General features: G+C 43.8%; 1 protein-coding gene across 1 annotated transcript; it reads left to right on the forward strand.

Moving 5' to 3' along the window:
• Positions 1 to 1178: 1178 nt before the first annotated feature.
• On the forward strand, positions 1179 to 22324 carry GRPR (gastrin releasing peptide receptor). Its single transcript, XM_058018451.1, has 3 exons — positions 1179 to 1597; positions 18387 to 18738; positions 21274 to 22324. The coding sequence occupies exons 1-3, from the start codon at positions 1179 to 1181 to the stop codon at positions 21664 to 21666; spliced, it is 1164 nt and encodes a 387-aa protein (XP_057874434.1). The 3' UTR covers positions 21667 to 22324.
• Positions 22325 to 23071: the final 747 nt, after the last annotated feature.

A 23071-nucleotide genomic window follows, 5' to 3' on the forward strand; every position in this document is an offset into this window, starting at 1 on the left:
TGCCTAGGGAGGAGAGGGGAAGATGAATTTGGCTTTATATCATCATTCTCTTTCACTGGAATAATTGAATACTGGAGTGCAAGAAAAATAGGTGTGCTTTTAGTTAAGAAGGTGGGATGGCTTTCCTGAACACATTGTTCGCAGCATGAAATTGCCTAGGTTGGGTTTTGTTTCGTTGGTTGATTTGTATGGGGTACGGCTGTTTGGTTTTGGTGAGTTTTAGGCTTTTTGTCGCTTGTTTGGGGGGGCTTGGTGGGTTTTTTTCGGGAAGGGGCGGAGATTTGGGGTTGGTTTTTTTGGGGGGGGGAGATTTGGAGTTGGATTTTTTGTGTGGGGGGGAGATTGGGGTTGGATTTTTGGGGGGTGGGGAGATTTGGGGTTGGTTTTTTTTGGGGGGGGGAGGTTTGGGGTTGGGTTTTTTGGGGGAGGGAGCGTGTGTGGAGCCGGTGAGGCACGCCAGGAGCCCAGAGTGAGCAGATAGATGAGTGTTTTGTCCGCGGAAGGGTTAAGGGCGGCGCTGCCCGCAGCATCCAGCAGGCGGCCGCGCTCCCGCCGCTCCCGGAGCGCCGCCGGCAGCCCGCGCACTCCCCGGGAAGCAGCGCAAGGACTGACGTCCAGAACATCCTGCCTATAGGATCCCGGCCGCCAGCCGAGCCCCGCTTTCCCCCCTCGCTTTAAATCCGGCCGGCGATGGCAGGCGGCGAAAGCGGGAGAGATTGGCAATGCAGCGCGGCAGCGACTCCCCAAAGTTCTTGCTTTCTGTAACTCCCGGCTTTCGGACTCGGAGCCGCCGGGCACAGCCGAAGCTGCGAGTTTAACCAGCCCTGTCTGCGAAAATGCCTGCCACTTGCTGGTCTTTGAGTTTGATAATTGGCCTTCCAGAGCTGAGGAATACTTAACAGCAAGAGAAGTCGAGGAGGAAAAGGCAAGTTTCACAATTCAAACGATGCTAAAACAGGTTCTACTTTCGACCTTATGGAAACAGGACTGTGGAGTAAGCTGCAGGTGCTTTTTGGTTGGGTTATTGACAAGATGTGCCACAAAGTGATATGACTTTTAAACTCTTCTGACTGTTTAAAGCCAGCAAAGAGCAGCAAAATTGAAGCAAGAATTTAATTTGAGGAATTTTGGGACTTTCAAGGAAGAAAGCTGTTTTCTGAGAAGAGCAAAGTAGGACGATGGCATCTGGAGAGTGCCTTCTGCTAGACCTAGAAACAGATAACTTCATTTTCTATAACATCTCTGTGAACCAGAGTGCAAACTTCTCCCTCCTGGGGGAAGACTGGTTCTACCCAGCGTTCCTCTACGCCATCCCCACTATCTATGGGATCATCATTCTGATAGGCCTTATTGGCAATATCACCTTGATCAAGATCTTCTGTACTGTGAAATCCATGAGAAATGTCCCTAATTTGTTCATTTCCAGTTTGGCTCTGGGAGACCTGCTGCTTTTAGTGACTTGTGTGCCTGTGGATGCCAGCAGGTACCTTGCTGACGAGTGGCTGTTTGGCAGAACTGGATGCAAACTTATTCCCTTCATACAGCTCACCTCTGTAGGGGTGTCAGTCTTTACTCTCACTGCTCTCTCAGCTGACAGGTAAGCTTGGCTGCTGTTGCCTTGAAAAGAAGCCTGCATAATTATGACCCCATAAAATGTACAATTATAAATTTGTATTTTCGGGTAAAATGTTTCTTTTTAATGTGATGAGGGAAGAAGAACCACCTCAGGTGATTTCTGATGAATATTAGCATACAACTTGACAAGGATGCAGACTGAACACAGGATACTTTTTCTGAACTATTTGTGCAACTTAGCTAATAGTCTACATTAATTCAAAGAGAGACAAGAGCAGATCAAGCTAAAGCTAAAGACCACAGAAAGAAAATGCCATTAATGGAGCTCTGCTAAAAGATAGCGTGTTCATATTTGCCAAAAAGATAATTGATCCATACTTCATCAAGTGTGAAGGCACTGGAGCAGCAATTTAAAGTGCAATGAGAATAATTTCTTTCTAGTAGCTTGCTTCCTTAAAGTTAATAATATGTGAGACAATATTTCATAAAATATTTTTCAAATACTCAAATGAGCTTGCCTGAAACCAGGAATCGCAGTTGCCACAGCCAGTGTATTTCCCTTGGTTAAACAGTTTGCCCCTTATCCAATCAAAACTGATCTGTGTTGTTGGTTCAGAAACTTCAGTTTCCAATAATGTTTAGTAAAAAGTAATGTGCAGTAAATATGTTGGTTTATTTTCTGAATGCTTCCAAAAGAGATTAAGGAACACATTGTTACCATGCTGAAGTGACACAGAAGTACTGAGTGAAAAATTATTTTAGTTTTGTTGTGATCAAAAAAGACATGGGGATTGTATCCTTACTCACAAATAAGTGAAACTAGGTTTGCTTTGGGTGGTCTCTTGCATGCCACTGTCCCTTGCTAAGCTGCTTTAAAACATTAGACTACTTTTGTTCAGATTTCAGTGTAGTTCACACACATATTTCAATATACTTTTTGCAGTCTCAATGAAAGCAGGAGCTCCTTGGTGTTTCAGAGACAGAATGGTCAATATGTTTGTCCTCTCCTCTGTGTTGGGATATATAAAAATAGCACTGTCTGTCCCAGTAGCAGATGACAAACAGGCCTATGTGTAGATAAAAGTCTTAAAGCAGTATGCTTTAAAGTGCTGTGAAGGTAGAAAAAACCTGCACTACTGAAAGACCACATGCACTTTTGCTCCTGAGTTTGATGTGGTGCTTGATGTGGTGTCTGGATCCCCTCTGACCGCTCTGAAGAAAATGTTGAGAAAATGATAAGTATCTCTTAAGGAAAATACACCTTTCTAAAGCTGTAATGTGTTTTAAGGGGTGTAAGGAAAACAAAAATGCATTGTAAAGAAGATTATGTTAGAGATATTTGTTGCTATCTGATCACTTGCTACATAAAGTAAACATTGCAAATGCTTTTACTGAGCAGCACATCAATAGCACTTTTTGTCTGAAGTGGTAGAACAGAATAGAAAACAGAAGCTCTGCCAAGCTTGGGGTTTTGACTTCAAGTTCTGAACTTCAGCCTTATCAGGAACCTGTTAACCATTATGCTGCACTGATGATCAAATGTTTCCAGTTCCAAGGGGTCATTTTACCCTCTTCTAATGCATATGTGGTCCACTGCCGAAGGAGATAATAATGAAACTTGTAACTTTGTTAGGTCTATGAATCTAATATGCTGTGCATTGAAACACAAATGTCCCTTATCTGTTAAGTTTACAGAAGTTTAGATTTTGATAAATTATCAGCAGTGCTGGGTTAATTTTGTTACAAAATAATACAGCCTGTATTTTGTCAGTTCACAGCCCATTTGTCTAGCTCCTTAGAACTGTCACCCTGAACTCCAGACCCCAGCATTAATCGTGTCAGAATCATTAGGGAAATAGCCTCAAAATGTAAGGGGAAAGCTTCCAAAATGTGAGTTGAATGTGAACCAGTGTGAACCAGCTGGCTGGGGGCTGTGGAGGGTCTGGAAGCCCAACTCCTGCAGGTGAGATGCTGAACCTAGCATGTGGGGTGGTTTCATAGACACCCATTTCTGATTACAGATATGGCACTGCATGAAGGGAAACAGAAAAAAGGGGTATGGTGGTGAGATGATTAATGTTCAGTGAGGTGAATCCTACATGAGATGCTTACATGAGGTGTGTGAATGTCCCTGTTCTCACTAATCAAAGCCATAGGCCATCTAAGAGAAAAGGCTCCTAAACCTCCTGCTCTGAATAGCCTTACATGGCACTGTCTCCAAGGAAAGGGAGACTTGTCAGTGTGCTACTGACCTTTTCTGTCTATAATTCATCATTTGCAAAAAGTTATCATAAAACCCTCTTGGTTTCAGCATCCTTCCATTGAAAAAGCAAACATGGAAACAACTGCTGGCATTACTGAGCATATCATGGTGATGCCTGAGATACATCACAGGGAGCAGAATTCTGATGTGTAAAGAAAAGCATTGGAGTGTGATACAAGAGGGTCATTTCCAGAGACATGAGCCTTGAAACACAAGGTGAAAGGCAGTGGGTAAGTGTGATGGGCAGAGGAGTATGTGGGAGTGTGAGACACTTCTGGTGCTTTACAACAATGGCACAAATTGTCCTGGCTGTATTGGATCACCTTCTGAAAACGAGGGGCCCAATTTTAGTAGGTTCTTGCACTCACATCATCAGTGCATCAGTATGCGCCTTCCTGAGGTATACTTTCATTATTTCCATTTCCACTTTGCCCTGTGTTAGGAATCTCTCATCTGCCAGTGACTGCAAACCCTTGAATGAGTGCCAGCCTCCAGCACAGAGCACCTAAAGCTACTCGGTGGTTTGACCCACCAGAATGAGGAGTTGTCCAGAGGATTGATTGTTCACTTGCACATTTCTCAAGGAGAAACAGAGGGACAAACTGCTGACATCAGCTTTTCCTGCCGTGGGAGCTTCCCAGCCTGCAAGTGCTCTGTGCACATATGGACAAAGCTGAGCATGCCTGCCCAGGTTTGAGCAGCAAGGCACAGCCAGAGCATCCCTGGGTGCTTAGGATGGGTCTGTGTACAATCATGAGATTTCTTTCAGATTTCACTGTTATTTCAGAAAATACCTAAGAAAGGACAAAAAAGAAAGTTGACAGTATTATAAATGTATTTCCTCTGGGACCACTCCACTGTCTGCACAGTGCTTGCATCTGTCTGGCTGCATTTGCAGGAGCAGTGGGAGCTGTCAGGAGACACCTGTTTTCCTGCAAGTGTGTCAGATTTTCAGAGCAGCCAGGAGAGGGTTAAGGCGTGTGCTGTGCTTCCAGCCACCTTCCATGAGTGATAAGACGCCAGCACTGAGTATACAAGAGCGAGGAAACAAGCAGCCCATGTGTGTGCATGATGTTTGTGTGTTTTAGAAACACTGTAAATGAGGTTGGTAGGGGACGGACAGCTGTCTGCCCTGCTGCTCTACACTGTTGAGCCAGTGGTTTCTTCAGCTACTGCTCCGTTTATCCCAGAAAAAACGGGAGTTCGGGTTCTGCCCTCCTCCTCGTTCACCTCCTCCTCAGCGGTACAGAGGCAGCCGTGAGAGCAGTGGCACCTGAGCTTCTAGCCCAGGCAGAAAAGCCAAGGCTGTCTCAGCAAGGGACAGGAGATTAAGGAAAATCTTTGCACAGCAAGAGGAAAAGCAACTATTTAATTGCCCATGTCATGGGAGATGTCTTTATTTAATTGGCTTTCTCCCGTGACTGACAGGGTATGCACATTTGCATTTGAGTTAGCCAGGCTGTCAAGCATTGATCGTCGTTCCTCCGTGTTAGGCCGGCATGGTAAAAGATCGAAATGCCCCGGTGCTCCTGCAGCGAAACCTTTCTGAAGCAATGCTGTTTTCACAAGCACACAGCAGTGTCATGTGAAATGTAATTGGAGTTTACAGGCAGCATCTTTACTTTAAGCACCTTGCATTACGTGGATTCTAGCCCTGGGAAGCTGCAGCATGCCTGCAGCCCGTGGTGGGAGTGACAGCGTTCTGAGATATGTGCAGTGACATTACACGGGAGATTAGGTGGCTTACAGTGGTACAACCAGCTGCAGACAGCAGGGTTGCACTCATGTGGGATGCCTGAGATGAGGATGTTATCTTTGGAAATGTTTGCCTTAGTGCCTTGGGTGCAGGGATGGATGCAGGAATGCTGCAGGGCTCCCAGCTCTGCTGGGTCCCTTGGAATGCACCACAAACACAAATTTTGATGTTCCTCTGATGGTTTGTTTATCTAAGAAATAAAACTTTGAAACAACACTCCTAAAAAAAGCTTCAGTGCAAGAAAAGAAACAAATCCAGAATTTCTACAAAGACTTTTAAACATGCAAATGTCTTTGTTTAGTGGACTCATCACTTCTGTGATTTAGATGTCTCCAGACCCTATTATTAATATTACCTACCATACTACAGGAGGTGTAATATCTATATGCCAGATCATTTATTTTACTTTACAATCACTGGTTTATATCTCCACTACCGGACTAAGGGAAGTGTGCCATGGTAATAAAAAGCTATGAAAAATCAACTCAGATTTCCCTGAGTTCATTTACATAATGACCCTTTTAAAAAATACCATCAGTTGTAAAGTGCCAAGTCCGTAGTTTAGAATGTATTCTGGGCATTCTAGTCACAGGGAAGAAAACTGGAGGGACTTTGGGGCCCAGCCCAAAGCCTTCCCTCACTCTGAAGCACCAGGCAGCCCCATTTCCACTCTTGCCACTGGCCCAGTGTCTGTGCTGCTGCCCTTCATGTGCTGATGGATGCAGGGTGATGGACACCTGTCTTCTTCAGCTGATCCTGGTTGCTGGACACTGTGTCAGTGTAATATAAACACTCTTTACATCCTTAGTTTTAGCTCTCATTTCCTCAGCCCCTGAATCCATCTGCACCAAGAGCAACTGATCAAAGAGCACAAACTTTCTTAATATCTTGATTAACCAGAGCAGATGGCCAAAACACAATGGATGTACTTCTATAACCAGGAAGATTAGAGCTTCCATTTATAGCAGTGGGACTAGTACGGAAATCTGAGTTTAGAGTCAGTGCTAATGTGCTGGAGACTGTCAATATTTAAGCAATCAAAAGGAAGAAAAGTCAGATTACCTATTGTTTACATTTCAGTAAAACCTAAAACCCCCAATCAGTTGTCATGGTCTCATAGTATGAGGTGCTCTACACACTGTTATTAAGGAGAGCAACTGGCTGCAGAGAATTTGCTGGCTGTGTGTCCCAGCAGTGGGCTGGGATTTCACCATCACTCAAGCAAGGAGATGAGCTTACTGTGGACCCATCCGTTCATGTCTCACTGTTTGATGTTCAGATGTGGACAAGAGCCTGGCTGAGAGGAGTAGGAGGTAGCTGAGCTGAAAAAGTAGAAGCAGGCACAACCACGCTGTGAAGCATCCAGTAACTGCTTTGCTCAGAGATGACCCTTGCAATAACTTGTTTTCCTTTATTTTGGAAAGAGACTTCACCACAGTCCCTAAGGAGCCCCCTCACCTTGTTTTTCAGCAGTTTGACACCTCACCCTGTAATATCTGGGACACCATGGGCTGTGATCTCCTGCTCATAGCAGGCTCTGTAACACCCCCCCCCCCCCCCACAGTCTGCTGAGCAGGATCTCAGGCAGAGCAAGGGCTCTCAAAATCCCTGTGCCATGGGGCAGAAAACAGGGACAGTCCATGGGCCTGTCACAGTACTGAGGCAACTGAAGGCATCCCAGCAGCAAGCCAAGTGCTCTGCTGTAGAGAAAAGCAGAAAGCTGGAGATGCCTTGCAGAAACTCCCCTCCTATGCCAGGCTAGTGATCAGTTTAATTGGACTGCAGAAAACTGTGGAGCATCAAAGGGAGAAGCATCAGTAGAGCTCTGCCCATCCTGTCCTCACTTGCCCTCTGTCCACAGTCAGTCTCTGCAGCTCTCTGGGAAAGCAGGACAGAAAGCAGTACCATGACACCCTGAGAGAAAAAATTTTTCTTCACACCTTCAAGAACCCTGAAGCATGAGATTGAGACATGAATGTTTAAATTATTTGGAAGAACCAGAGATGTGGATGCAGGACTAGGAGATACCACATTAGCCATCAACTCAGCAGTAGTTCTTGCCCACACCTGTGCACAGAGGCTACTGAGTATCTCACAAGATTTGGATTAAAACAAATCTTTCCAGTGACCCGAGGCTGCTTTCTGAGCAGTCAGACTAAAGGCGCATACATCACTCTGCCACCTCTGGTGTGTCTGGCACTCTGTTACCCTCTCCTCTTAGAACTCAGGTCATGTTTCAAATTGAAATTTGTCTGACCTCTAACCACTGCATAATAACCCAACTCACAGCAAACCTGAAAGGCTGAGAGCATTGTGGTTGTTCAGTCTGGAGAAGAGAAGGTTCTGGGGATATCTGATTGCAGCATTTCAATGCTTAAAGAGGTTTATGAGAAAGACAGAGGAACTTTTTACGAAGGCCTATAATGGATGAGGGGCAATGGACAGTGGGTGTAAGTTAGACATAAGGAAGAAATTTTTTATGGTGAGGGTTGAGGCCCTGGAGGGAGCTTGCCCAGAGAAGTGGTGGATACCCCACCTCTCAAAGTGTTCAAAGCCAGCTTGGATGGGTCCTTGAGCAGCCTGACTTAATTGAAGATGTCCTTACTTATTGTGGGGGGCTTTTAAAGGTCCCCTCCTAACCAAGCTATTCTATGGCTCTATGATTAGAGCAGTCAAGGATAGCAATCGATTGTTCAGCCCCTACATGCTGCTGAAGGTTCATGTAGTGATGATGACCTCTTATGACACCTACATTTACTGAACCTACAGAAGGGACTTAAGGATCATATAACTGGCTTAGCTTTATATGGAATTACACTAAAGTCATGACACCATGAGAATCCCACAGGAGATCTCATTTTGTCACATGCAGAAGAGTCACTCTGATGTCTTCTTTTATCTCTTCTTAACAGAGCACTATTTTTTTTGCATCTCCAGCTCACTTGGCTCCTGTATTTACTATTTTACCCATAACTGAGTTAAAATGGTTTGTTTTAGACTATGGCCATTTACCCCAGGGACTCTACAACGTTCTCAGTCTGGTTAGCCACTGTGTCATCTGCAAACTTTTCTAGCCAAGGTTTTATAGCCTGCTCAAGGCAGGTGATACACACAATAAATAACACTGCAGCTAGACAAAGTGCCCAGGACCCAGGCTACAAATGTTTCCACACACTGCTTTTTACCACCATGCTTTTTGCACTGCTAGGGAAGCATGGGGCTCAGGGTCTTCACCTGGAATTCCCCCCTCCCCAGACCAGGAGTCCTCATTTTAACCCTCTCCTGTGGGAGTGGGACAGGGATTGCATGGGTAGGAGAGGGAGGAGCACATGTACCCTGGTTCACACATGTGCATATCTACATGCACAGTCACCTGTGCCAACATGCTCACAAAAGCTGCAGCTCCTCTGTACACCAGCATGGCTCACACCCTATTTACACTCCCTGTTATGTTATGACAAGATAAAACAATGCTGACATCTGCTCTGTGTTAAACAAGACAGACATATTAATTATCACCTGTTAGCAGGATTAACCTATCTCTTACTCCTTCTGCAACTGGCCATGGGCAGCACAAATATTTGCACTTTTTTTGGTCACCCCATCCAGTTTTTCTGAACATCATATCTTTGAAGCCAATTCTCCACTTCTGAGAAAATTCACCACTTTTTCAAGATTTGTAAAAAAATTAGCTCCACTTGTTCTTCAGCTGGTTCCTTTAGTACTCCTAGGTGTAAATTATTCAGGCCTGCTGGTGTGAAATTAGTTTGTGTTAGCAGATGTTGGCTCACAGCTTCCTTAATACAGCTCACAAGTTTTCTGCCACATCTGTAGTGCTGCACACATAGTATAGAACCACACAGATCTCCTGCTCATTTGGTCCTGAAGATGACTATCAAGTTACTGCTTTTCACTTTGTCTCATCATTGTTTATATCTTCACTATTTATGGGTATGCCTGCCTTACTGATTTTTTTTTTTATTCCTGATGTATTTAAAAATGCACATTTGTCTGTTGCAGAGGGACCTTTGATAATTTGTTGGCTCCTTCAGCTTCCCTTATCAGTCATGAACATTTTAAAACTCCAATACTTGCTGTCATTTACTTTTGCTTTTTTTTCCCATCTGTTGCATATTGATTTTTTAAATTACTTCTTTGAGGTTTTAGCATGACTCCTCCTTTTCTGTTATCCAGGGCAGCTTTTTGCTTTTTTCATGGCAAGGAGAGAGACACCAGGGCGCAGGCTGGAAGTCAGTGACTAATTTATAGTTAGTGATACTCCTTTAGATTTGTGTTCTGAGTCTGTTAATTTGAAAGCTGATTTTAACTTTAGGAAATCTGCTTCTCTAAAGTTAACATAATCATAGAATCATAGAATGGTTTGGGTTGGAAGAGACCTTAGTGGTCATCTACTTCCAACCCCCCAGAAGTGGGCAGGAACACCTTCCAGTAGACCAGGTTGCCCAAAGCCTCATCCAACCTGGCCTTGGTTCTAAATATATATAGCTTTTTATTCTATTTCAAAAAAACTAATATAAGCAAACCACAGCTGCTATAGCTTATGGGAGTGCTAATTTTTAGGTCAATGATGAGCTCTTCTTTCTCTATCAAAATAAGGTACAGTATTGATTTATTGTATAGGCAGGACTTTTTCTGTTGAAAAACTGCCATTTTTAGAAACTCTAATGAATTTCTATAACTGGCTCTGTGGGATACCCAGCAGTTATGCCACCTGCTTAGATTACTCAGTGATTCTGTCTTTTTGGACCAAAGGTGGTGCTTTCAGCAGAAATAAGGCAGATTCTCTAGGGAAATGAAGAGTCCATGTCTGAGGCTGCAGCTTTAGTTGCCCTGGTCACTGTTCAATCCTCAGGCCTGCACATCTCCCACTCCCAGGCTGCTGGCATCCCTGGAGATGGGCTGAGGCAGTAGAGCCCAGGATGGAAGCACTCCTGAGGCCTGCTCCTTCTCATGCCAGCTCTGTGCCAGCCCCAGTTGTCCCAGCTGCCTGCAGACGCCCTGCACATCACAACCCTGACCCCAGCACATGCTCTGGTGCCACAGGGCTCAGGCAGGAACATCCCTCTGGCTGCATCCAGGCGCTGAGCACACAGAAATGTGTGCAGTGCTTGGCTGGTGCTGGGCAGCTGAGTGGGAGCTTGCCAGTTTTGAAATTAAAGGATGTTTCCAAGCTGTGTCCAGGGGGGCATCAGGCCCTGCATCACCATACGGGCAGGGAAGGGGACTGTCCCTTGGCAAGGGAGGGGATTGTCCCTCTGGCCCTGCACTGGGACAGCCTCACCTCCAGTGCTGGGGGCAGTTCTGGGCACCACAATATAAGAAAGATATTAAACTATTACAGAGCATCCAAATGAGGGCAACAAAGATGGTGAAGGGTCTCAAGCGGAAGCCATGTGAGGAGTGGGTGAGGTCACTTGGCCTGTTTAGCCTGGAGAAGACTGAGGGGAGATCTCACTGCAATTACAACTTCCTCATGAGGGGAAGAGCAGGGGCAGGCCCTGATCTCTGCTCTGTGGTGACCAGTGGCAGCACCCAAGGGAATGGCCTGAAGTTGTATCAGGGGAGGTTTAGGTTGGATATCAGGAAAAGGTTCTTCACCCAGAGGGTGGTCAGGCACTGGAACAGCTCCCCAGGGAAGTGGTCACAGAAGTGAACCTGACAAGAGTTCAAGAAGCATTTGGACAATGCTCTCAGGCACAAGGTCTGGCTCTCAGGGTATCCTGTGCAGGGCCAGGAGTTGGATTCAGTGATCCTTGTGAGTCCCTTCCAGCTCAGCATATTCTGTGGTTCTGTAAATGGATGGGTCCCAGCCCTGCTTCAGACAGCAGGTCTCACATCTGTTTGCAGGGATCCATGAAGCTGGCCCCACTGAAATCTTTAACCTGGCATGAAGCTGAAGATCACCTTCTGGGAATAACTACCCTGGGTGTAAAGGGCATTCTTCTGATGTCCATGGAAGTCACACTGTTTCCTGCAGTAACCTTTTAATCCATTGTATTATGGATTTTCATATGTATAATATGTACGTATAGTTTTCATATGTATAGTCAATTTCTGAAATATTTTAAGTTGTTGATGATTATGATTAGGAATAACACTTTCACTATCAAATGACTAATGTTTAAGGTCTCCTTCACCAGTATGCAGTACAGTCCAGTGGTCTCTAAAACACTCTGTCTGAATTTAGGCATTCGTATACTGAGATTTTTATTTGTCCATATTCCAGGATAATGTAGCAGTATGCAGATACAGATTGAATTTTGAACATATGCTTTAAAAGTAGGAGCTGTGCCACTTTCATCAATGCCTCCTTTTTCTTTCCATTTAAGTGTTAAATTAATAAAAAGAGAAAGTAGGCAGTACCTGCCAATGTATTTAAGATTTGCCCATTAGAGATGTCTTTGTGCCCATATGCAATTTACTAAAGATTTTAATAACAGATGTTCACTCAAGAATCATGCATAATAATGATAATCTTAACTAAGTATGCAGAAAGCAGATAGACCCAGAATAGGTTGTCGGAGTGTGTTGATGGGTTAGACAGTCTAGCAATTTTGTGGATTTACTGAATTGTCTTCAAAGCTATAAATATTCATAACATCCATGGTGGAAACAATAAAGAAAGTTTGCGGATTGCATTTGTCAAAAATTTCTTGGTATATTTAACAAGACTCTTTTCTTGCTTTCCAGGTGGAGCTTCACACTCAACAGGGCTCCATCTTCTTCATTTATGTAGTTTTTCCATGGCATCAATTTTTCTCTGTTGCCTGAGGCTTTTTTGCATGGTAATTGAACCAGTCCTTCATATTATGTGGGCAAAACATTAATGTGATGCTCTTAGAACTTAATTGCAAAATCTTAATGAAAGGATTTGTGTTTGGTCTGTTCTCAGGCCAGGACCAGACCAGTGTGCCATTAACCTTGCAAATGGAAACAGATGACTTTGGATCAGAGGGACTGCAAATTGCACTTTTCTCACTACAAGGGATTCAGTTACAAGTGGGAACAGAAGAAGTATGGGGGACATGCTGGCAGTTCTTCCATCCTTACCACAGGAAGTCATTGCAATTTCGGGAGCTCATTTTCTAGAACTGGGAGGAACTCACAGTTTTGACTTCTCAGCAATTTACATGACTGCTTCTGTAAGACATCAGTTTGTTCAAGCCAATCCCTGCTTTTTTATTTAAGTCTGAGTTTCAAATTAGTTCAACTTCTCAAAATAGAGCACAGTTCAAACAGATTCAAAACTTTGTAAGTGGATTTCTCCCTTCAGAGAGAAAGAAAGTAGCAATGTGTACATCTTTGAACCAGCTTCATGCAGTCTAAATAGTGGGATTAGTAATAAAGCAAGAGTGGGCAAAGCTTCTGAAATCGTGTTTGAACAGGTTTTAATACACTTGGATTTTAAACCACGATAAAAATTCAGGAGTGGGGCACAGGATCTTTTTATATAAAATGTGTAGGGCATAGTAAAAGATGATACTGCTTGGAGGAAACTTTCCTTGACATTTGAGTACTCCTGCAAATTCATTTTGGAAGGGCACTGTCCCTTTTCTCTGGAGGAAAGATGGGCAGACCTTTTTTTTCCTCTTACATTTCTTGCAAGTGTGATGTTAAGTTGTAGAAAGATGGATGTGCTTGGAAGGACAGAGCTAGAAAAGGGCAGTACTCTGTGGCAGAGTCTTTTTCAGCCATTTTCTCTCCCTACACTCCTGGGTCACCTACATTAGCTTTCCTTGTTGTCATAAGGGAAAGAAAGGCATCAATACCAAGTAGTCATGGAGAGGAGAGCAAGCTGAGGCTGCCTATAGCACCAGCTTCTCCACACAGCATAAAGTTACCTCCCTAAAAAAAACCAAAACCACAAAACCAGAGACTTAGCCATATGGAGCTAAACTAATTTCAAATCCCAGGGAAACAGCTGATTTCCCCCCATGCTTTAGTTGTTTTCATTTAACTTTTGTGGCTGCTGTAGCAGGCATAAGTAAGTGGATGAAGGTGACAGGAAAAAGCCATGAAGGAAGCACAGAGGCTGCAGTCTTTGTGGGTAAGGTCCTTTCTTCCCCAGAGAGCAAAACTGCAGCCCTTCTGTGCTTAGAAATGTGTAGGCAGTGTGGCTTTGAAGGTAAAGCCTGTTCATGCTTCAGATGATGTGCATTTTCTTGGCTCAGCTGAGGAGCACAAAGATGGATAAAATATTTTTGTACCAACAGAGAAATACACCTAGGAAACACTGATATCCATTTGGGGCCATAATTTGGTTGGTATCTTTGGACCATGTATCTATAAGTGTCTTTTTCATGCTGCAGCTACTTCTGTGTTTATATTTGAAGCTGCAGCTTTGGGGCTAAGTGCATGGTATTAACCAATGTTTGCATACTCCAAGCTTTAGAGTACATTAAGTGATGCTATCCTTAGTTACATTATTATTAATACAGGGACAATGACACAGTTTTCCTGTTTCCCTTGCATGGTAACCTCAGTGGGAAAAGTATTTGCCACAAAAAGACCTTGGGTGTGCCACATTTTAGTGGTTTATGGTCATTTCAGTAGTTTAAGTTGTGAGAAACAATTACTCAATGAGCACGATAGAGATTCTAAGGGATGTGTAAAAGATGTTTTCAAGGATTCAGTGGAGATGCACATGCTCTGTGGACTTCTACCAATCCACAGTGAATTTTTGGGATTGGGTTAAAAAGTGATCAGGTGTTCTGGGTTGAAGGAACACAATCATCTTTCTCACAGCTTTCTCTTGGAGGCTTGAATACTGCCCTGGAGAACAGGGACAGAACCAGAGTCACTGTGGCTGGTGTGGGGAGGATTTCCTTAGCAGGGGAATCCTCACAGTGCCTCATGAATTCCAATTGCATTAAGGACACTTAGGATAGCCCCATGAGTAATTTCTTTTGAGGGCTTCTTTGAGTGAGACTGTGAGACAAGGAGCTGACTGGCATCCATCCTGGGAGGTGATTGGCAGCTGCAGTGTACCTGGCTGCTTCACCTTTGGGAACAGAGAAATTCAAAGACTGTGCAGTAGTAAAGGGCAGCATCTCTTTCGTATTTCCAATCAGATCAGCAACTTGGTCATTTTCATCTGAGCTGTTTGGCATGAGTTCTTGACTGTGTTTTCTTTAATTCAACTGAATCTTCACAAGACATATTTTGAAGTTTTGGGCTTTGTTGCATGCATTAATTGTACTTCCGTTTTTTAAACTTTTTCCAAAAATTCTTTAAAAGCCAATAGGGAAAGAAGTTTACCTGAAAAGAATATATATATATTTGAAACAATAATTCAATAATTAGAGTGAATGTGTGAGCAGCAGAGGTGATCAGGCCAGGGCCATGTCTAGATCTACTGCATGTGAGCAGCAGAGGTGATCAGGCCAGGGCCATGTGTAGATCTACTGCAGACAGTTGAGCATGCAATGTGACTCACATTCTCAGAGGCCATGTTATGACCTGGGCTAAAAATTATGCATGAAAACTCAGTTCCATGAGATCCATGGCTCCTCTAAGGTGTATAGGTATATTCGTCAATGTCTCCTTCAAAGGGGGTTGAAATATTTACATGCTGGATGTTAAATATGGGAAAGTTGTGTGCCTCAGGCTAACTCATTGAAAAACAAATGGCAGAGGACAAAGCTGTGGAAACTTGAAATATTGTTTGACATACAAACTGGAAATACACATGCTGAAAAGCAGAATGAGCTGCTACTCAAATCCAGTCTACCTGGATGAAGTTCTGAATAAATTTCAAATAAATTGTAAGCCCCAGGCTTGACCCTGCCAGGAAAGTGGTATGGAAAAGTAAAGGAGTGAAGGCATTTCTGACCCCCACTCAGGAGCCAACCAGGAGATGCAGCTTTTTCACACCCTGAGCACCAGCAACAGGGAAATCTAGTGCTGTCCCACCCAGCCCAAGCACCAGCCAGGGGAGCCAATTCCTCATGTGTAGCATCCCCTGTGCCCTGACCAGGAGCAGCCCCTGCAGCTGCTGTCCAGAGCCTGAGCTGGAGTGGAATGCTGGAACACAAACTGGAGAGACCCACTGACACATCAGCAAGGCAGCTGGAAATGGGAATTCCTACCAGATCAGTACTGATCACTCACACATCAATACTTGGAGAGTGACAGAGATTACTAGAGATTTCTGCTTAAATTTACCCACCATCAAGGAAGTCATGCAGAAAGTCAGCAAAATAATTTTATTTGATTGTCAGGCTATTAAGAAAATACCTACCTGGTCCTGTACCTGGGAACTAATATTTTCAAAATCTGTTTTCTAGCTTTGTTTCCTCTGTTTTATCTTTCTCTTTTTTCATTCCCATCCCATGGGTCTACACTGAACCCTTTGCAAGCAAAACTTCTCTCATATCTTCTCTTACATCGGCTGTTGGAGGCTTTAAAAATACACTAAATGCCTAGTAGTCAGTGCCAACATCCTAGACATTTCTAATTATGTTCTGTCCAAATTAAATTGTTTGTGTATGCCATCTCTGATTAAAATGCGCCAATAACTTGAAATGAAGTCATTTTCTGGCTCCCCTGGCTCTGTTAATGTTAATAAAAATTAAACAGTTTCTCTATATTCTTTAACTTACCCATCTTCCCGGAACATAATACTAGAAAATATTCTCTCAGCTGTCTATATCTTGTAAGACAATCCCTGAAATAATCATGCTAACATGTCATGTTGATAAGCATACAGTAAACATCTGCAGAAAGACCTTTGAATCAACCAAATTTGCTAATACCTTGATATATTATTAATTTCCTTTTGCATTTCTTTTCTTTAAGATTTACTGAAGACTTTCAGTGAGCTAATGTTTCTGTCAATAATCTATATCTGGTCAATGAGACTATAAATGGAGCTATTTTAACACCACTCCTTTAGTAATCTGCCTAGCACTTCTGTTTTATGACTGCAATATCCAGAGCATCATATTTGTTTAAGAGCCGTGACGTTCTTCACCTGAGTTTATGATCTGGTGCTGGAAGATTGTGTTTTGTGTTATGACACCACTTAATCCACAGTTTTCAGAGTGAAAGTTAAAGAGGCACTAAGCAAGCCTTAAAAATCCTGTGTGTGGCCCCTGTAGCTGGATAAAAGGGGAGCTGCAGGGCTTGGAGAGTAAGTGTTTAAACAGCAAACTACTGAGCACGGTGTTGGTAGTACATGAAAGGAAAAGTCCTCTACACAAGACACACCTGCATGAAGAAATACCTGCAAATGATAAAATGTCTAGATGCAGTCTTCATAAAAATAACTGTGTAACTATGTATGTAGTTATGTATACATAAATGTACATGCAAATAAATATGTGTGTGTGTTTAAAATCATACACAAAGATACGTAGACACATATATACCTACATGGAGGGAAAGCTGGGTGTACTGAGCAGGATATTGCATATAATCAGAAGTTGAATGCATGCTAACCCTGCAAATAACGCAATTAAGCAGTTAAAACACTTCAGGACTGATGGACTCCTCTTTCAGATGCTGGGCTTTAGGACAATGCAGGCTGTAGCAGGGGGGGACTCATGGAGTGTTTGTAGAGCCTGGTTTGTGCTGCTGCATGGAGGGGCCCTGCTGTGCCACCCGCACTGGGGCAGGGTGTGTGTGCTCACTGCCTCTGCTCCCACCCAGTGCCCACTTCAGCTGTCTGAAGGAGCCAGGATGCTGGAAGGAGCTTAGAGATGGACTGAGGAGCTGATGGGATGTACCCTGCCATGCCAGAGAGGGCTGGGACTGCCCGGGACCCAGGCACACACCAGTCCCAGGGAGCAGTGACCAACGGGGAGCCAAGCACACCATGGCAGAGTGAGGCAGATCCTGGAAGAAATATCCAACAGTTTGTAACTTATAATAATGACCCTCCATGCTAGTTGGTGAAACCTGTAGATACTCCTTCCTAATCACCTTTTTTTTCTTCTACTATGCTCCTTAAAAGCATATGTGAGTTGTGGCTTGCTTGGAGTGTCAAATCCTGCCAAAGCAGGGTTCCAGCATATATTAAGCTCTGATGTTTTCCATTCCTCTCATTACCCACACCAATTTCAAATAAGTTTCATTCTTTGATATCCTTGGATCCTAAAGTACAATTTTCTGAAAGGCTGAAGTCATGAAAGGCAACATTTCAAGTCAAAAAATGTCTCTATGTATATGGAATAGCGAGCAATAATGGTGATTTTCTGCAAGAGACTCAGTTAGCACTTCTGGCTACTTTACCTCAATGCATTGAGCTACTCTTGGCAGCTACACCACCAAACAGCAATTAAGCAGGCAGCATGCTCTTTGTAGCTTGAGAAAAAATAAGATTTGCAGGAGACCGCTATACTCACAGCTTGAAAAGTGTGTCAAAATCTCAGCCCAGTTTCCTTCAACACTGTTCTGGGGTAGAAGCTGCTGTACACTTTGGAAGAGAAGTTTATGATTGCACTTCCTGTCTTAATGCTGTTTGGACACATATTAATGTCATTAATATTAATTAACATGTTAATGTCAGGGAGCCCTGTGCTTTGTTGGGTCAATTACAAATTAAATGAACTCAATACACATGAAACTGAATGAACTGATGACAGGTGGCTCTGGGTTTAAATTGAGAAATCTATTGAAAATATTGAAATGAAAAACACCAGAAAAAATCCAGTCTTGAGTAAAGAATGGTTTTGTTTGTGTTGTTATTTCTGAATGGAAGGGAAAAGCAGTAATACTATGCTTGAATGTTGAGGTCAATCAACTATATCCTTTTTTTGTTTGTTTTTTTAGGTATAAAGCTATAGTAAGGCCAATGGAGATCCAAGCATCGCATGCACTGATGAAGATTTGTGTGAGAGCTGCTATAATCTGGATTGTATCCATGCTGCTTGCCATCCCTGAAGCAGTATTTTCAGATCTGCACCCTTTCCATGACAAAGGGACTAATAAAACCTTTATCAGCTGCGCTCCTTACCCTCATTCAGATGGGCTGCATCCCAAAATTCACTCAATGGCATCCTTTCTCATATTTTATATTATTCCCCTATCTGTAATTTCAGTATATTATTATTTTATTGCTAAGAATCTGATCCGGAGTGCTTACAACATCCCCGTGGAAGGAAATGTGCATGTGAGGAAACAGGTAGAGATTTGACTTTCTTCAAAAATCCACATTTTCTTTGAATCTGGGAGGAAAGAGGGAATACAGGGAAATTTATACTGTGACAGACTCTGTCTGTCATACTGATTTTAATAGATTAGGTGGGGTAAAAGAATTAAAACGGATGAAAGAAGCCATAATACAGGGCTAAACAGTTGAAGCATCTCCTCCTGTTTGTAAGTTCAGAGACTTTGGAAGAGTGGTTACCATGGCAAGCATAGCAGGAGACCCTTGCCAAAGCCTGGAAAGGTACTGACTAGGATGCAGGGAAAGGGGCAGAGCAGATACAGCATTGCAGATTGAAGCAAAGGGGTGATATGGGAGAAAATCAAAACTTCACAAAGTTGCTTTGTCAGAGGGAGGACCTTGGATGAAGCCTTGCCTGTTTCTAAACAGCCTATTTACCTTGAGGTATTTATCTTGTTTTGCCTTACCTCCTCTTTTTAACTGAGGTGTGCTTCAACCTCAGCAAAACTAACACAAGCCATTCGTAGCTGAGCAATTGTCCACTCAGTTGCTCCCAGCTGGCGCCTCCACCTTAGACTGACCCAACAAAATCATCTTACCCAGCCTTCAGGTGCTATGCTGAAGCTGTAAGGCTGGAAAGACTTGGGTTTTGCCCATCAAATGATGTGTGATCCCTGAAATCCTTACCCTTTTTCCCTTCTGAATGTGCGTAAATCTTTTCCCCCGCAGGCCATTTCTCTGCTGATTCGATGGCTGTTTTGATTAGTGGCAATAAAGTGAGCAGTACAAGCAGCCCTTTCCCCTTTGGTTTTGGGGAGAGAGCTCTAAAGAAAGCAAAAGGCCAGGCTGGTCTAGCACCCTCCGTCCATCATTCCCGTCCTGCAGTGCATTCAAGTGCTATACGTCTCCATCTGAGATAACTGGTATCGATTTCTTTATTGCATTGCTTCCTTTCTTTATAGTGCAGATGTGGCCTCAATAGCCCTATATCAAATTAAGAATACATTTTAAAAGAATATATGGTTTAGCCAAGGAGAGCCCTTTCTCAAAGGATTTAATTTTCAGCCTGCTTGCTGGAGATGTTATCATCTGGTGCATGTCAGTCCTTCCTGAGCTCAATGGCTGATTTTTTTAGTCTGTGCCATTAAAGGGGCATGAAATAAAGTCCAAATGGGCTTGCAGTGTCTCTCCTGCCTGCTTCCTGCTTGCAGCTGTCCTGAGAATAGATCAGCCTGTGTGGAATGCTCAGTTTCTGATTTGCCTGTGGAGCTTGGAAGCAGAGTGAGGATGGGGCAGTGTCCTGGGAGCCTGGCCAGGCGCTGTGGCCGCACTGGGGCAGGAGCAAGGGCAGCAGGGCTGAGGCTAGGGGCAGTTGCAGGCCTTTCACATCCTACTTAAGTACAAGATGTGGGATGCAGCTAATTCTCTAGGAGTGCCGGGGAGTGTTATTGGGATTACCACACAGGAGATCATTAGGGAGCCCTAAAAGATCCGCAGTGTTACATTTCCCAATCCTGCAAACTCTGGTGGCATTACCTCTCCCAAGGAGTGATGCATTTTAGCAGGTTTTTCTGGGCAGCTCTGTCCTCTCTTTTTTGGCAACCTCCTTCATGGCTTTTGCATTCATAAGGAAGAGAGATGTGGTTTTCAGTGGCTTTGTTATCTTAATGTACAGCATTTGTAGGCAAAAGACAAGGTATGGTTTACCTCAGCTCCCCTCAGTTGAGCAATAACTTTGGGTTGACTCCAAGCCTGTGGAAGCAAAAAGTAAAACAAAAGTGTGGCTGGTCTGCATGAAGGTTACACTGCGTGCAGTGGCTTTGTGAAAGCACCTTTCCCTGACAAAGCTCAGATTCTGCCTAGAGGTGGTCATCCATCTATTCACCACCTGTAGCTCTCTCCTGGTGGCTCCAGTGCTTTCAGCTGAAGGGTCCACCTTGGTGTTCCTCCAAGTACAGAATATCCTCTTTTTGTTTCTCCATCTGCTTCAGACTGAGTGCTGAACTTGGTCTTAAAGGGCTGTGAGCTGTTGACAGCACTTTTGTATACATACACCACATGGCCCCATGGCAGAATGTCCTGCCTGTGAGCTCTGTGAAATATCCCAGACTCCTACATGATTATTAATTATAATAATAGCAATAATAATAAGGTAATTTATTAAAATTACATTTGATTGTATATATTATGTGTGGATAACTAATGCAGATTGTCCACACTTTTCTTGCCAGAGCTGGGATTTTGCAAAGTGACAAGCCACTGGAAATTTTATTTCTAAACAGAAAGGAAAAGAAAGACTACTTCTTATGTAATAAATTCTCAGAATTTTTTGTTTATAAGGGAAGGGGGTTGAGGAGAGACAAGGAGAATTTTTGACTGTGTTCACCTGCAGTCCAGATTTCTTGACTGTGTTCACCTGCAGTCCACATCCCTGCTCTGGGTGTGCTATGTGCCATATATTAGCTGGAAAGCTGCAGCACTGGCAGAAATAGCCAGGCCCTGATCTGAGCTAGGACCATCAGCTAATCTGTGTTTCTCTTCTTTGTCCAGATTGAGTCCCGTAAGCGCCTGGCCAAGACCGTGCTGGTCTTCGTGTGCCTCTTCGCCTTCTGCTGGCTGCCCACCCACATCATCTACTTGTACCGCTCCTACCACTACTCCGAGGTGGACACCTCAGTGCTGCATTTCATTGCCAGCATCTGTGCTCGGATCCTGGCCTTCACTAACTCTTGTGTCAACCCCTTTGCTCTGTACTTGCTGAGCAAGAGCTTCCGGAAGCAGTTCAACAACCAGCTGCTGTGCTGCAGGGCCCGCCTGCTCATCCGCTCGCACAGCATGGCCAGGAGCACCACGCGCATGACCTCCCTCAAGAGCACCAACCACTCCCTGGCCACCTTCAGCCTCATCAATGGCAACCACCTGTGCCACGAGGGCTGTGTCTAAAGGGCACAGGCAGGGACATGAATTGATGAGCGTGGCTGCTGGACTTTGCTCCGTGGGCATGGTGAGCAGCGCACGCACGCGTGCACACGCACATGCAGGGAGGTGTGGTGTGCTCAGAGAGCTCAGAGGAGCTTGAAGCAATCGGCATTTCATCTTGGGCTCAGGCTGAAGCATCCAGCATTTCACCCTGGACTGAGGCATCGCCAGAGCATCAGATCATTGAGCACCAGTTCACAGGATCTCCCTGGGAAGGGCTGCTGTGCTTTCAATGAGAGCAAAATGAGCACCTTAAGATCAAATCTTTTTTGGCTCTGCAGAATCCTCATCATTTCCTGCTCAATCCCATACTTATGCAGACTTGCAGCAGTGATAAAGACCATATCAGGTGCACACAATTTGTCAGAACAGTTGCATCCATCACTTCATGGTGTAATGTACTTTGACATAGAAATAAATCCGTTTAAATAAGGTAAATACTTTTACAAAAGAGTTCAACATAGGTCATTTACAGACTTTTCAAGTATTTATTAATGTCCTGAGTACAGTGTTAATTCATGGTCTAAAAGATATCAAGAGTTTACTGGGGCATGTCTGTGGCCCCATCTGAAATGAGCACTATCTTGCACCACGTCAATGTGAAAGCAGTAATGTGAATAAATGTGAGTTGCAATATGTTTACAGCTTTCAACTGTGTGAGCTTTTGCTGTGTTGTGGAAGAGACAGCAGGGCAATTTCCAAGCATTACTGTTTTGTTCTTCCTGTCTTCAAAGGTGTGAGGTAGTGAAAGTTCCATCACCTAAGTGGTACCACAAAATTTGAGTCAGGTTTAACTAAGGGCAGGCAATAGCAGAAATTGATGTACAGCTATTTTTCTTGTAGTGGTGCTTTGTAAAACACTAGTTTTTCAGCAAAAGCTATCAGCAATGCAAGGTGTGATCTCCAGCCTACATTTTTTCCTACTGTCCTCACAGAAATCTGTGGAGACAGAGTGCCAAAACTGGCTGACAGATTGGAGAAACAGATCTGTAAAGTTTGCCCCAGAACAATTCCTGTTCCAGATATCATCTGTTCTGGAACAGGAGCGCAGTGTCCTGCAGATAATAAACTCCTGAAGCGCCTGGGCTATAAGACATTCAGTGAAGCTGCACACCTGATAAATAAAACTGCTGCCAAATGAGGCCATAAACCAATCACTGTAGCAGAATATTGGCTTTTTAATGGTCCTTATCCTCTTTGATGATGATATTTTTCATTACCACACCAAAAGATACATTAAAGCTGGTAAAACTTTACCTGGGTTTGCTCTGTGTTTGTAGAAAAAGTCATGTGTGCAGTGTAAAAGCTCTCAGCCTGTGTCTGCAGCTGCTTTGGGATGCTGGTGGGATCTGCGGTCTCCAAGGACTCA

The sequence above is a fragment of the Melospiza georgiana genome, chromosome 2 (genome assembly GCF_028018845.1).
Source record: "Melospiza georgiana isolate bMelGeo1 chromosome 2, bMelGeo1.pri, whole genome shotgun sequence".
Lineage (NCBI taxonomy): Eukaryota > Metazoa > Chordata > Aves > Passeriformes > Passerellidae > Melospiza > Melospiza georgiana.

What these genes read in the sequence shown, in the direction of transcription:
- GRPR (XM_058018451.1), top strand. Translation starts at nt 1,179, where the DNA reads ATGGCATCTGGAGAGTGCCTTCTGCTAGACCTAGAAACAGATAACTTC. An exon ending in ACTGCTCTCTCAGCTGACAG is followed by an intron (nt 1,598 to 18,386) that starts GTAAGCTTGGCT and finishes TTGTTTTTTTAG; the next exon opens with GTATAAAGCTATAGTAAGGC. An exon ending in ATGTGCATGTGAGGAAACAG is followed by an intron (nt 18,739 to 21,273) that starts GTAGAGATTTGA and finishes TTCTTTGTCCAG; the next exon opens with ATTGAGTCCCGTAAGCGCCT.